Raw genomic sequence first — 16,004 nt, forward strand, 5'->3', positions numbered from 1 at the left:
GCTGATATAACCACATGGGTGAGGGATAACTTTGGAAAACCTTTGTCAAGCTCTACAATACAGAGTTACATGCACAAATGCCACTTAAAAACTTTACTGCGCAAAAAATAAGCGGCGTTGACTTCTCTGGGCTCAGAGGCATCTAGGATGGACCATCACACGGTGGAAACGTGTATTGTGGTCAGATGAATCAGCATTCCAGGTCTTTTTTGGAATGACCTGACCTGTCCCCAATAGAGAATGTGTGGAGTATTTAGAAACGAAAAATGAGACGACGACGACCCCGTACTGTTGCACATCTTAAGACGTGTTTGCAGGAAGAATGAGACAAAATAAAACCTGAAACACTAAATCACTTGGTGTTCTTGGTGCCAAAACGTCTTTTAAGTGTGGTGAAAAGAAATGGAAACTACAAAGTGGTAAATGCTTTACTGTCTCAACTTTTTTTGGAATGTGCTTCAGGCCTTAAACGCATGAATGGATGTTTTTTAATAAATGAAATGAAGTTGAGCAGATTAAACATGAAATATCTCAGGTTTATACTGTCTGCAATCAAATAAAAGTCAAAGTAAAAGACACTGTTTTTATTTCATTTGCATTTTCAATGCTGTCCCAACTTTTTTTCTGATTTGGGGTTGTATGAAGATACAGTATACAACAAAAATTAGTACACTTCTGATAAATATCACTAAAATGTTTAAGTACTGTATTAAAATGAGTTCATATTAATTTGAACAACAGGATACGTGCTGTTATTTTAGGTTAAAAAAACAATTACTTAACATTGTAAAACTCAGTGAAACAATGTTTCCAATTAGGACCAAATACTTAAGCTCTGGTATGCCACTGTTCAAATATTTATCACTGCTTGTCTGTTTGTTGGACGAAACAAGCTGCTAACACCAGACTTTTCTTCATTTTGGGCTCTTATGTGTGTAATCCATCATGGCTTCACATGGCAAGGAATTGTCTCTAAAAGGAAAAAGGGAACCAAAGAAGCGAAAGGGCACAAGAACATTGGTTAGCTTAAACATGAGTCGAAACACAGTGGCAGCAGTTATTAGAAAGTATAGGAAAAGTCACACTACAAGCCATAGTGGCTGTCGCCCAAAGTTCGCTATTTATACAATCTTGCACTGAAAAACACAGGCCAGTGTTTCCAGCCTAGCATAAGACTTACCCCGAGAAATGAGCCGCTCTATGAAAACTCAACTAAACTTTACATGAAGTTAGCCTATTTGGATGATATCCAAGAAGAAAGCCATTACTAACAAATTGATATAAAACTACAAGACTAACGTTTGATGGAAAGAAACCTGAATAATATTGGGAGCACATTCTCTGGTTGGATGAAACTAAAATAAACCTTTATTTGCCATATATACATACACCGATCAGCCATAACATTAAAACCACCTCCTGGTTTCTACGCTCACTGTCCATTTTATCAGCTCCATTTTTCATATAGAACCACTTATATATCATATAGTAGTCCATCTGTTTCTCTACATACTTTTTTAGCCTGCTTTCACCCTGTTCTTCAATGGTCAGGACCACCACAGAGCAGGTATTATTTAGGTGGTGGATGATTCTCAGCACTGCAGTGACAATGAGATGGTGGTGGTGTGTTAGTGTGTGTTATGCTGGTACCAATGAATCAGACACAGCAGCGCTGCTGGAGTTTGTAAATACCATGTCCACTCACTGTCCACTCTATCAGACACTCCTACCTAGTTGGTCCACCTTGTAGATGTAAATTCAGAGACGATCGCTCATCTATTGCTGCTGTTTGAGTTGGTCATCTTCTAGACCTTCATCAGTGGTCACAGGACACTGTCCACGGGGTGCTGTTGGCTGGATATTTTTGCTTGGTGGACTATTCTCAGTCCAGCAGTGACAGTGAGGTGTTTAAAAACTCCAGCAGCGCTGCTGTGTATGATCCACACATACCAGCACAACACACACTAACACACCACCACCATGTCAGTGTCACTGCAGTGCTGAGAATGACCCACCACACAAATAATACCTACTCTGTAGTGGTCCTGGGAGAGTCCTGACCATTGAAGATCAGCATGAAAGGGGGCTAACAAAGCATGCAGAGAAACAGATGGACTACAGTCAGTAATTGTAGAACTACAAAGTGCTTCTATATGGTCAGTGGAGCTGATAAAATGGGACAATGTGTGTAGAAACAAGGAGGTGATTTTAATGTTATGGCTGATTGGTGTATACACGTGTACAGTACAATGAAATTCTTTTTCCGAGTATGTTTGAATCAGATGGAGTTCAGAATGTTTGGTGTGGACCAGGCCAGGACTGTCACCTGTGCGACTGTTGTGTACTGTGAGGGAGGTAGTGTGTTAATATGTAGGGTGTAGGGAAATTACATTAATAATACTGTGCATACCACAATACTGAATGAAAAGAAGATCTCCACTGTCAACAAGTTAAAAGCAAATTATAATCTTTTCGCAATATCCAATTGCGTTATGCTTCCTCTCTACTGGTGCTGACCCCCGCCCCAATTGAGGAGAGCGAACTGACACACGTCCCCTCCGACACGTGTGCAGTAGCCGACTGCATCTTTTCACCTGCACGAAGCGCGTTCATATGCGGATCAGCTTTGTGTACGAAGAGACACACCCTGCACACCCTGCGTGCAATGCATTATCCCTCGTCTCTGTGCGAATGCTATCGATCAGCCAGCATAGGTCGTAAGTGCATCAGTTTTGAGGTCCCTTTCCGTGTGGGCTGTGTTCATCCCTGTATGAACAACAGCCCATTGTTGTTCATGAGCCGCCCAGCCCAGCCGGATGGCAGAGCTGATTTTCGAACCGACGAGTTCGAAATGTCAGCTCTGGTGTGCTAGCGGGATTTTTTTTACCACTGCACTTTACTATCGTCCCAAATTTTCTGGAATATAGTTTATAAAAAGCAGTCTTTGCTGTATTTAATGTGGACTGATTTATGAGTGAATCAGAAGTGTATCCCTTTGGTAAAGGGCTGTTAAACAGATTAAAGCCGCGTCTGATAACAGTCTGACCTGACTTTCACCAGATATATTGCATGTAACATGGCCTGTCCTGCCCTTTATTCTGTAAGTTGATATAATCTGGTAAATTGATGTGTAAAGCCTGCATGTCGGTTTGACCCACAACTCATTTTGGGTAAGCACATCCCAGTTTTTGCACACGTTTTAAGCGTAAAAGAGGCTTTTGTGAATCAAACAGAATATGTAATGAGGCACACTTCCATATTCCCAACTTTTTGTTGTGCAGACGGCCTATGTCTGTGCAATCGTCTTTTGTATACTGAAGCCCAAGCACTAGTATTACACACTCAGAATGTAGCCTAATTGTACCTGAGAAGGAGTTTTGGCCTTTGTGTGCACTTTCTAAAATATTAAATGAAAGCCACTTTATAAAGTTTCCCCTTATATTCCATGTATTATGTTATATCCTTCATCCAGAGCCAAGCTAAATGACTTATGTAATTCCACGACTTTCCGTTGAAGTACACAGCAGCTGCTACGAGTGCTGAAATTTTTCCGTTGTCTCTTTCAGCTCTTGCTTAAAGCATCCCCAGAGAGTGCTTCTCAAGCTGGCAGAATATTCTTAGAAGTGCAAAAGTAGGAGCTGTCTGGGGCTTATCTCTGATCATCTCTTTTCCACTTTTTTTTTTTTTTTTTTTTTTTTTTTTTACATCTTACACGACACAAGCTCCCAATTCAATCCTCAAGGACCCCTAACCGGTCCTGATTTTTGTTCTAGCTCCCAACAGGCAGATAATCAGCATCTACAGTCACTTATTAAGTTGTGCTGACATGGCAGGTGAGCAGGACGCCAACATGAAGTAAAAGTGGTGGCTGCCTGTATTGAGGAGCTTTGCTATGTAATTGCTTTGCACTGCAATGTAATAATGTATGTCTCACACAAAACACTGATATCCAAACTAATGCCAAGTATATGATAACAGCGCTCACTACCCTGATGCTGCTGTAAAAAGAAATCTTACCAAGCTGCCTCTAAATTATAAGGTAAACTGACAGGACTTTACTGGTAAATGCATTGGACTGTATGTGTTTGATGTCTGTTCTTCTTCCTTATGCTTTCCTGCTCAACATAATGAAGCAGAATGTGCAACAGATTCTTCTTATTAATTGTACTATGGGTGCAAAACACAATTTTGGATTTACAGTGGGTAGCACTGTTGCCTTACAGCAAGAAAGTCCAGGGTTCGATTCCCAGGTTAAACGGTTCGGGTTCTTTCTGTGTGGAGTTTGCATGCTCTAATAATGTCTGCGTGGGTTTCCTTGGGAGCTCCGGTTTCCTCCCACAGTCCAAAGACATGCAAGTGAGGTGAATTTGAGATACAAAATTGTCCATGACTGTGTTTGAGATTGATGAATCTTGTGTAATGTGTAACTACCGTTCCTGTCATGAATGTAACCAAAGTGTAAAACATGATGGTAAAATTCTAATAAATGGGCCCTCGGGTGGCACACCAGAGTTGAAATTTCAAACTCGTTGGTTTGAAACTCGACTCTACCATCCGGCTGGGCACCTACATTAACAATGATTGGCTGTTGTTCATACAGGGTGGGGTAGGGACTCCTCAAACTGATGGCTGATTGATGGCGGCCTGCACAGAGCTGAGGGAAAATTCATGGATCAGGGTGTGGCTCTCTGTACTCTCTGTCAGTCTCGATCTCCTCAATCAGGGTGGGGATCGGCATCAGTAGAGAGGAAGCATACTGCAGGTAATTGGATGCGCTAAAGTTGGGAGAAAATGCATGAACAAAAATATATTTAAAAATGCTAATAAATAAATATACAGTGCCTTGCAAAAGTATTCAGCCCCCTTGAACTTTTCAACCTTTTGCCACATTTCAGGCTTCAAACATAACGATATGAAATTGTAATTTTTTGTGAAGAATCAACAACAAGTGGGACACAATCGTGAAGTGGAACGAAATTTATTGGATATTTTAAACTTTTTTTAGAAATAAAAAACTGAAAAGTGGGGCGTGCAATATTATTCAGCCCCCTTGCGTTAATACTTTGTAGCGCCACCTTTTGCTGCGATTACAGCTGCAAGTCGCTTGGGGTATGTCTCTATCAGTTTTGCACATCGAGAGACAGAAATTTTTGCCCATTCTTCCTTGCAAAACAGCTCGAGCTCAGTGAGGTTGGATGGAGAGCGTTTGTGAACAGCAGTTTTCAGCTCTTTCCACAGATTCTCGATGGGATTCAGGTCTGGACTTTGACTTGGCCATTCTAACACCTGGATAAGTTTATTTGTGAACCATTCCATTGTAGATTTTGCTTTATGTTTTGGATCATTGTCTTGTTGGAAGATAAATCTCCGTCCCAGTCTCAGGTCTTTTGCAGACTGCAACAGGTTTTCTTCCAGAATGGTCCTGTATTTGGCTCCATCCATCTTCCCATCAATTTTAACCATCTTCCCTGTCCCTGCTGAAGAAAAGCAGGCCCAAACCATGATGCTGCCACCACCATGTTTGACAGTGGGGATGGTGTGTTCAGGGTGATGAGCTGTGTTGCTTTTACGCCAAACATAACGTTTTGCATTGTGGCCAAAAAGTTCGATTTTGGTTTCATCTGACCAGAGCACCTTCTTCCACATGTTTGGTGTGTCTCCCAGGTGACTTTTTATAGATATCTTTGAGAAATGGCTTTCTTCTTGCCACTCTTCCATAAAGGCCAGATTTGTGCAGTGTACGACTGATTGTGTCCTATGGACAGAGTCTCCCACCTCAGCTGTAGATCTCTGCAGTTCATTCAGAGTGATCATGGGCCTCTTGGCTGCATCTCTGATCAGTCTTCTCCTTGTTTGAGCTGAAAGTTTAGAGGGACGGCCGGGTCTTAGTAGATTTGCAGTGGTCTGATACTCCTTCCATTTCAATATGATCGCTTGCACAGTGCTCCTTGAGATGTTTAAAGCTTGGGAAATCTTTTTGTATCCAAATCCGGCTTTAAACTTCTCCACAACAGTATATCGGACCTGCCTGGTGTGTTCCTTGGTCTTCATGATGCTCTCTGCGCTTTAAACAGAACTCTGAGACTGTCACAGAGCAGGTGCATTTATACGGAGACTTGATTACACACAGGTGGATTCTATTTATCACCATCAGTCATTTAGGTCAACATTGGATCATTCAGAGATCCTCACTGAACTTCTGGAGTGAGTTTGCTGCACTGAAAGTAAAGGGGCTGAATAATATTGCACGCCCCACTTTTTAGTTTTTTATTTCTAAAAAAAGTTTAAAATATCCAATAAATTTCGTTCCACTTCACGATTGTGTCCCACTTGTTGTTGATTCTTCACAAAAAATTACAATTTCATATCGTTATGTTTGAAGCCTGAAATGTGGCAAAAGGTTGAAAAGTTCAAGGGGGCTGAATACTTTTGCAAGGCACTGTACATACATTTATGTACTAAAGATTTTTGCATTCATATAATTTAGCAGACACTCATCCAAAGCAATTGAAGTTTAGGGTCTCGCTCAAGAACCCAACCTGGCAGATGTGGGGTTTAACCCAGTGACCTTCCGAATTACTAGTCCAGTACTTTACCCGCTGAACAATCATTGCCCTGTTGTTGTTTGCCGCTGTCATTAAGTATGCACATATTTTAACTAACACAACTCCTTAATTTATTGTGTTTTTAAGCATACTTCTGTTTTAACAATGTGTTATTGGGCTCAATTTACCAGCTGAAAAGCCTGTTTGCAATCGCAGCCCTTGGTGTCCAAGCTCATCATGAGACTCGAATTCCCTGAGTGGCTCTGCCCATCTGCATGCTAATTTGAGTCATGGTCTAGAGGCATAAAACAGCATTAACATAGTGCGACAGTGGCACAGCAGGGAGTGTGTGTGCTGCGCAATATTGGGCATGTGGGGTAGATATTTGCCTATCAGTGTTCATATGGGTTTCTCAGGGTAAACTCGTTTTCCCCTTCCTTCAGAAAACATCCTTGATGACTAGTCTTATTGCCCCTAGGTGAATGTAAGTGAATGAACCCTGATTAAAAAGAAATGGTTATGAAACATTGCTGCATAGTAGCCTTGATAAATAACATGAAAATACTGAACATTTCATTCATCTTTAGTAACGGATACATTTACATTTTCAGCATTTAAGAGACTCTTTTATCCAAAGCGACTTACAGTACTATGATAAGACAATGTCTAAGCAATTGAGGGTTAAGGACCTTGCTCAAGGATCCAACAGTGGCAACCTGGCAGTGGTGGGGCTTTAACCATACTAGTCCAGCACCTTAACTGCTAGGCTACAACTGTCTGTTCTATTCAGTCACTGGGACCTTTTGCCTATCTCACTAATACTGCGTGCAAGGCGTATAGAGCTGTAGCTTTACAAATGAAAGCACATGTCCACACCCAGGAGCTGTTTGGAATTGCCAAAATACACAGACTGTAACTAGATGCATGGATTAAACAGCGGTTGCTGAACCAGCACCTCACCAGCTCTACCTGTAGTGTCACCCTTACTGGTCATAATAAGGAAAATGGTTAGCCCAGTGTGTATTCTTAATAATGATTACTTTTTTAATACTTCATTTTTAACTTATACACTGATCAGCCATACCATTAAAACCACCTTCTTGTTTCTACACTCACTGTCCATTTTATCAGCTCCACTTACCATAAAAAAGCACTTTGTAGTTCTACAATTACTGACTGTTGTCCATTTATTTCTCTATATACCTTTTTAGCCTGCATTCACCCTGTTCTTCAATGGTCAGGACCCTCACAGGACCACCACAGAGCAGGTATTGTTTAGGTGATGGATCATTCTCAGCACTGCAGTGACACTGACATGGTGGTGGTGGTGTGTTAGTGTGTGTTGTGCTGGTATGAGTGGATCAGACAGCAATGCTGCTGGAGTTTATAAATACCGTGTCCACTCACTTTCCACTCTATTAGACACTCCTACCTAGTTGGTCCACCTTGTAGATGTAAAGTCGGAGATGATCGCTCATCTATTGCTGCTGTTTGAGTTGATCATCTTCTAGACCTTCATCAGTGGTCACAGGACGCTGTCCACGGGGCGCTGTTGGCTGGATATTTTTGGTTGGTGGACTATTCTCAGTCCAGCAGTAACAGTGAGGTGTTTAAAAACTCCATCAGCATAGCTGTGTCTTATCCACTCATACCAGCACAACACACACTAACAGTGCTGAGAATGATCCAACACCCAAATAATACCTACTCTGTGGTGGTCCTGTGTGGGCCCTGACCATTAAAGAACAGGGTGAAAGCAGGCTAAAAAAGTATGTAGAGAAACAGATGGACTACAGTCAGTAATTGTAGAACTACAAAGTGCTTCTATATGGTAAGTGGAACTGATAAAATAGACAGTGAGTGTAGAAACAAGTAGGTGGTTTTAATGTTATGGCTGATCGGTGTATGTGTATTTTTTTTTCACTAAATGGTGTCATACATTACACAAAAAAATGGAATAAAAGACATAGCCAACATAAAGAAACACAACATATTCTTTGATTTATTGACTAGAAAAGGCTCTGCAACAGTTTTATCACCCATGTGAACAAGCAATGGCCCCCTAGACAGCTTTAGCAGATACAGCTATAACCAAGCTCCGAAAACTGGAGATTGCTGTGGATGGATTTTGGCCCACTCTTCTACCCAGAATTGCTTTAATTTTGGCCACAGTGGAAAGGTTCATGCAGTAATCAAACTTGGGTGTATCTAATTTGATCAATCCCAATTTATAATTTGTCAATTAAATTTGATAAATTGATTGAGTAATCAGATAAGCATTTTGCTCAGTGGTAAATCTGATCTGTTTTTAAATAATGTAACAGGATGTCTTTGGTTTCTGTTAAATTCACTAGCAATTCCATGTAGTGACGCATGCATGTATGTCAGGTTTGCTACTGTAATGAAAAGTCTCTGTACTTTCTAAGAACTGGGCGGCACGGTGGCTATGTGGGTAGCACTGTCGCTTCACAGCAAGAAGGACCCAGGTCCTTTCTGTGTGGAGTTTGCATGTTCTCCCCATGTCTGCGTGGGTTTACTCCGGGAGCTCCGGTGTCCTCCCACAGTCCAAAGACATGCAAGTGAGGTAAATTGGAGATACTAAGTTGTCCATGACTGTGTTTGATATAACCTTGTGAATTGATGAACCTTGTGTGATGAGTAACTATCGTTCCTGTCATGAATGTAACCTAAGTGTAAAACATGATGTTAAAATCCTAATAAACAAACAAACAAACCCTCTAAGAACAAAGATCGTTGTCTGGGGACAACAGTTGGAAACCGTGCAACAATTGAAGTACCTTGGTGCCATTATCAGTGAAGAAGGTTCAAAGACGGAAATACTGGCTAGAGCTGCACAAACTGCAACAGCACTGGCCAGACTGAAGCCCATTTGGAGCGACGGGAACATCAGCCTCAGAACAAAGTTGAACCTAATGCGTGCACTAGTTCTATCAATTTTCCTACATTCTTGCAAATCGTAGACTCTCACAGCAGATCTAGAGATGGAAATGCGATGCTTCAGAAGAATCCTGGGTGTCTCTTATATAGACCGTATACCAAACGCAGTGATCAGAGAGCAATATGAAGAGCTCCTCACCACCGTGAAGAAGAGGAAACTGAGATGGTATGGCCATGTGACAAGATCTGCAGGGATCTCGAAGACAAGTCAAGGAACAGTGCCAGGCAAAAGGAGACAAGGCAGACAATATAAGCAGATGGACAGGAAAGAGCTTTGCACAAATGCAGGCGTTAGTGCACGACCAGCAACAATGGAGAGATTTGGTAGGACGTTCATCAGTACCAATCCAGGTTACGGGACCAGTGACCCTCTGTATAGCTGTTTTTTATTGGCTTTTTTATCCCTTCTTATTGGCTTTATCAGACCATAAACATGAGAAAAATTGTAATTAGGAGAAATGTATTTTCAATTTGATTAAATTTCTACATGCAGATGAAGAACCTGCCAGCACTACTCAAAGCATACTTTTTCCTAAACCTCCAGGGTCCTCTCTTGTGGATGATCCTCTTCAGCTCACCACACAGATTCTCAGTTGGATTAGAAGAGGAGAGCTCTTCAGAACAAGTCACGGCTCTTAAGCAAAAGCAGACCGATTTTCTTTTTTTATATTAAATTGAGTGAAAATTAGCTTAATTTTTATTAATAATAATGATCAATTCTTCATAACTTTCTTTTTTTGTACTACACAAGCCTTAGTGTAGTTGTAGCAGTAATCGAAAGGTTGTTGGTTCAAGCTCCACCACCACTAGGTTGCCTTTGAGCAAGCTTAGACTGTATACTGTAACAGCTGTAAGTCGCTTTGGATTAAAGCGTCAGCTAAGTGCTGCAAATGCAATGTTAATGTAAATTTTGGACCCCTGAGCAAGACCTTTAATCCTCATCTGTGGACAGTAGTAGCTCAGTGGTTAAGGTGCTAGACTAGTAATCAAAAGGTTGCTGGTTCAAGCCCCACGACTGCCAGGTTGCCCCTGTTGGGCCCCTGAGCAAGACCTTTAACCCTCAACTGCTCAAAAATTGTGTTCTTACATACACTAATGAAGCATAACATCATGACCACCTTCCTAATATCGTGTTGTCCCCCTTTTGCTGCCCCATACGCAACAAACTGTGATGCACTGTGTATTCTGACACCTTTCTGTCAGAACCAGCATTAACTTCTTCAGCAATTTGAGCTCCAGTAGCTCGTCTGTTGGATCGGACCACACAGGCCAGCATTCGCTCCCCACGTGCATCAATGAGCCCATGACCCTGTCACCGGTTTACCACTGTTTCTTTCTTGGATCACTTTTGGAACACCCCACAAGAGCTGCAGTTTTGGAGATGCTCTGACCTAGTCGTCTAGCCATCACAATTTGGCCCTTGTCAAACTCGCTCAAATCCTTACACTTGCCCATTTTACCTGCTTCTAACACATCAACTTTGAGGATAAAATGTTCACATGCTGCCTAATATATCCCACCTACTAACAGGTGCCGTGATGAAGAGATAATCAGTGTTATTCACTTCACCTGTCAGTGGTCATAATGTCTTGCCTGATCGGTGTAATTGTAAGTCGCTTTGGATAAAAACATCTACTAAATGTTAAAAATGTACACGTAAGCCTTTAGTGTTTAATAGTAATGTAATTTCAATAGCATTTAGTTGTATGTTTATGTTTATATTTGTGGGTAATTTTAAATTTGTTATTAGATACGTACAATGGAAATGCTTTCTTCTAACCCCCACCATACATGGGGTTTGTTGACATAGAGATTGTAATCATGGTAGAATAGAAGATATACTATATGGACAAAAGTAATGGGACCCCCCTTCTAATGACTAAATTTACTGAAATGTGTTTCAGCCACAACAATTGCTAATTGAAATGAACTTTTATATTTTTTTCTTAATATTTGGTTCACAAGTCATCCCAGCCCTTTGGACCTCTTGTAACTCTTGGCTTTTAATCTGCAGGAGTACCCATGCCGAAGCTGGAGTGGTATAAGGATGCAGTGCCACTCAACAAACTCAACAACACTCGCTATAAGGTTATCTCCAGCATGGGGCTACAGATCAGGAGGCTACAGCCTAACGACGCTGGCATCTTTCAGTGCTTTGGTAGGAATGCGGCTGGAGAGATGCAGGTCCACACGTACCTGGATGTCACAAGTAAGTCAGAAGCCAAACAATTTGCTAGGCGTTAGGAAAGCTGACTAGGTCTGAGCGTAATTACTTGTGTGCAGAGACAGCAGAGGCATAATGAAAGGCATTAAGTGTGACGGGTTGCACAGAGCTCTCCCTTTTTGCTTTAACTTCCTGCAGTCACAGATACATTTCTGCTAATGTATAACCAAATGCTTCTTGCTTGCCAGATAAGAAATACAAGTGTTTTCCTGTGAAAGAGCCAGTCTGCTCCTGATTACACTGTTTGCTGTGATGGTAATGTTTACCGTGTCAAGCCGCCTCTCGTCCGTGCCGTATTAGGCCGTAAGGGTGTCTAGGAGGAACACGTCTGATAATCACACCAGCACTGTTTGAACATACTGGCTGGATTGCGATAATGATTCTCGTCATGACCTTTAGGCAATGCTATTTGCTCTGTTATTAAACCTGTATATTGTATCTTTGTATACACGTAACAGGTCTTGTTTGTGCCTCCGCGTCCCACCTGTCTTTGTAAACTTCATTTAGGAAACCGGCTTCATATGATCTCAGGCTTTTTTAATCACATTGGCTGGGCAGGTATTATTCCATGTAGTGAAACAATATCAAGGGAGAAGAAAACTCAAGAGAGCAGAAGATCTCATCGTATTGACATCCGTACGCACCGTCTGTCACGGTGTAGTGAGTGTACATATCTTGACCCCCTTACTGACCTGTGGTTCAATAAAAGCCATTTAAGTCCACCTTCTGGATGTATTGTTTGCTGTGTAGAACTGATTCATGCTGATGTGATCAAGGACAAGAGCAGTGAACGGATGCAGGCATATGCTTTAACTCACTATGCAGACCGAGAGCAAGGTCCAAACCACTTTTCTGCTTTGCTGGTAAAGCTATTAAAAATAAGCATTAGAATCCTCAGTATAGCCTTGAAAGCTTGGGTGGGCGTGTAATATTGTAACACAGGGACCATAGATTCTTCACCTGGAAGAACACAGAGCTATAGGGATACTTTTACCTCTTTTACTCATGTAAATTTACCCAGCAATTTCCACCCCAGAGTCAAAACTGTGGACTGACACTGCAATTTACCGGGTTCAGACCTTGTACAACTTCTGTATAATTACTGGGTCTGCTCATGTGTGAAGCTGATCCATTAGCAAGCACGATGCCTTAGTCAAGTGAGTCAAGTGACTTCAAACATTTTGACAGTAAAGAAACAATTATTGAACAATTGTTCACAAAATTACCATAAATACACTGTATTGAGTTCAGGTGTTTCAGTCACACCCATTGCTAAAAGGCATATAAAATTAATTATATGCTTCAACACTTGCTTTGCAACACTTTGTAAGTGCTTTACTCTGACTGTGCACAAAAATGGTCTATTTAGACATGGCTTGATGAGTGTGAGATTGGTGTGGTAGAACTTCAGTGGCTTGAACAAAACCCTGACCTCAATCCTAATAAAAACCTTCTGGATGAATTTGGAATTCCAGTTATAAGCCAGACTTTCTCATTCAACATAAGTATCTGATCAGCCATAACATTAAAACCACCTCCTTGTTTCTACACTCACTGTCTATTTTATCAGCTCCACTTACCATATAGAAGCACTTTGTAGTTCTACAATTACTGACTGTAGTCCGTATGTTTCTCTACATGCTTTGTTAGCCCCCTTTCATGTTGTTCTTCAATGGTCAGGACTCTCCTAGGACCACCACAGAGCAGGTATTATTTGGGTGGTGGATCATTCTCAGCACTGCAGTGACACTGACATGGTGGTGGTGTGTTAGTGTGTGTTGTGCTGGTATGAGTGGATCAGACACAGCAGCGCTGCTGGAGTTTGTAAATACCGTGTCCACTCACTGTGCACTCTATTAGACACTCCTACCTAGTTGGTCCACCTTGTAGATGTAAAGTCAGAGACGATCGCTCATCTATTGCTGCTGTTTGAGTTGGTCATCTTCTAGACCTTCATCAGTGGTCACAGGACGCTGCCCAGGGGGCGCTGTTGGCTGGATATATTTTTGGTTGGTGGCCTATTCTCAGTCCAGCAGGGACAGTGAGGTGTTTAAAAACTCCAGCAGCGCTGCTGTGTCTTATCCACTCATACCAGCACAACACACTAACACACCACCACAATGTCAGTGTCACTGCAGTGCTGAGAATGATCCACCACCTAAATAATACCTGCTCTGTAGTGGTCCTGTGGGGGGTCCTGACCATTAGGGAACAAGGTGAAAGCAGACTTAAAAAAGATGGACTACAGTCAATAATTGTAGAACTACAAAGTGCTTCTATATAGGTGAGGAGGTGGTTTTAATGTTATGGTTGATATATATATAATGCCCATGGTCTTAGAATAGGATATCCAACAAGCTTAGATCTGAATGAGGTCTGGTGGCTGTTATGCAGTGAGTGTGGCCAACCAGTTTTCTTTTTTTGCGACTTTGACCGAAGCATGCTTACCATCTCTCTGCCACCTTTTAACTGGCATTCAGTAATGTTATTAGTCCTGGCTATTAGTCCAGTCATCTCATTTTTAAATATAGCTGCTGTCAAACCTGTTTTAGGAAGACTGGACTGTCCTTCAAGTGCAACACCTGCACACCAACCAACTCTGACTCTTTGCATTTTGGCTCCCTAGCATTGCACAGCCCTACTGAATGTTCTGCACTGTGCTGCTGACCAAGGTCAAATTTTCATCCTGATTTTGCCAGACCTGTCGGCTGCCTTTAACACTGACATCACACTCTTATTGATCTACTATCGATCTGCTAGGGGTGTATTGACATCTCCAGGGTGACAAAGTAGTGCCTATCTGATATAGGATTACTGGCTATGTTAAAACAAAGAGTGAGCAATATTGTTTTTTTGGCCTTACAGTGGCAACTTGGTGATTTTGGGGCTTGAATCAGGACCTTCTGATCACTGTTGCAGTACCTTAACCATTGAGCTGCCATAGCTACTTACAAATTTAAGATCTTTCTTTACTTTTCTACTTAGTCACCTTGTGATGCATTTTTCCCAGTGTCGAACCAACTTTTTAATGCCATCAGCAAAAATGTGTCTGGTTGAGCGTGTAGCCTCTGATGCAGCGCTGCATTCACATCATCATCACATGAAAATCTTCTTCCCCTTAAAGCTTCACAAAGGTGGAAATCAGATGGCGCTAAATCCGAACTAAAAGCTCTCTCTGTCTCTCAGACACGATCAATTACTACTCCTCCCTCCCTCACCGTTTCCAACCAAAATATAAAAGTGTGGAAACCTTTTGAAGATCCCTCATATAAATCCTGCAATATCAGCAAGCCTGATATTGTCCTGGTATTAGACGATGCTGCTCCATATTTGGCAATTTAAAGGCTTGTAATTTATGACAAACTTTGACAAATTTACCTCTTAGCCTAAGAAGACAGTTCAATTCCCTACTGACCTTAGCAAGAGATCACTGTTCCATGGTACTTTGTAATAAGTGCAGCAAAACCAGACCTGTACAGGCACAAAAAAGTGTCAGATACAGTCAATTCTAATCAGTAAAGAGGAATTAGGAGACCATGCCGTAATAATTTGTTGCTCTGTGTATATTTCTGACCCAGCATATTTCCAGAATACTCCAGCACCCTTCCAAAACACAATGTCCAATTTACACAATGTTAAAACGTCCATAAACCCCTGTATTGGCACCGCATGTTGTATCAGTTTTAGTGACCACATGCCGAGCTGCACAATGCACTTTATGCTTTTATCATCGCTTAAATATGCTCAGTATATTTAGTGAAATCATGTTTGTAAGACAAAATATTTTCCAATATGTCTGTAAATATGACTTAAGGATATAATTTTCGCTTCTTGGAAATTGACCTCATCCATCTTAATAAAGATGTATATTAAATGTTGAGAGAAAACTAGCTTTTTTAGCCACTCTGTAAACAGTGCTGTAATAGGCTTTATTTTTGCATGTTGGCTTCAAATTGATATGGCAGAATCAATTCCGATTCCAAATAATCTTGTTTTCCTTTTAATCAACGCCATGCACTGCCAGCCCCAGTGGATATACCCATTTGTTTGCAAATCTCTGTTTATTATAAAATGACCCACCAACTCCATTATGCTTTCATTATGTGTGCCCAATCAGAATAGCCTAATTGGATTCATACTGGTTGTTTACTAGTTCCGATTTATATCACAGATTTGCTGAAAGAGTGGAAAAGCAGCAGCCAGAATAACAAATAACGGTAATGCTGGGATAAAAGCAGAAATTGAATGGAACTTTAATTTAATTTCCTGCTGTTAGG

The 16,004-nt window shown here is 41.3% G+C and overlaps 1 protein-coding gene across 2 annotated transcripts in view; it reads left to right on the forward strand.

Annotated features, from left to right (window-relative positions):
- The window catches only part of sdk1a (sidekick cell adhesion molecule 1a), a 563,685-nt gene that overhangs the window by 401,480 nt on the left and 146,201 nt on the right, over window positions 1-16,004 (forward strand). For both annotated transcript variants that reach the window (XM_063012551.1, XM_063012559.1), the window contains exon 9: window positions 11,518-11,712. In XM_063012551.1, coding sequence (XP_062868621.1) covers window positions 11,518-11,712 — 195 coding nt within the window. The remainder of the gene's footprint in view (window positions 1-11,517; window positions 11,713-16,004) is intronic.

Source organism: Trichomycterus rosablanca, chromosome 2 (genome assembly GCF_030014385.1).
Source record: "Trichomycterus rosablanca isolate fTriRos1 chromosome 2, fTriRos1.hap1, whole genome shotgun sequence".
NCBI lineage: Eukaryota > Metazoa > Chordata > Actinopteri > Siluriformes > Trichomycteridae > Trichomycterus > Trichomycterus rosablanca.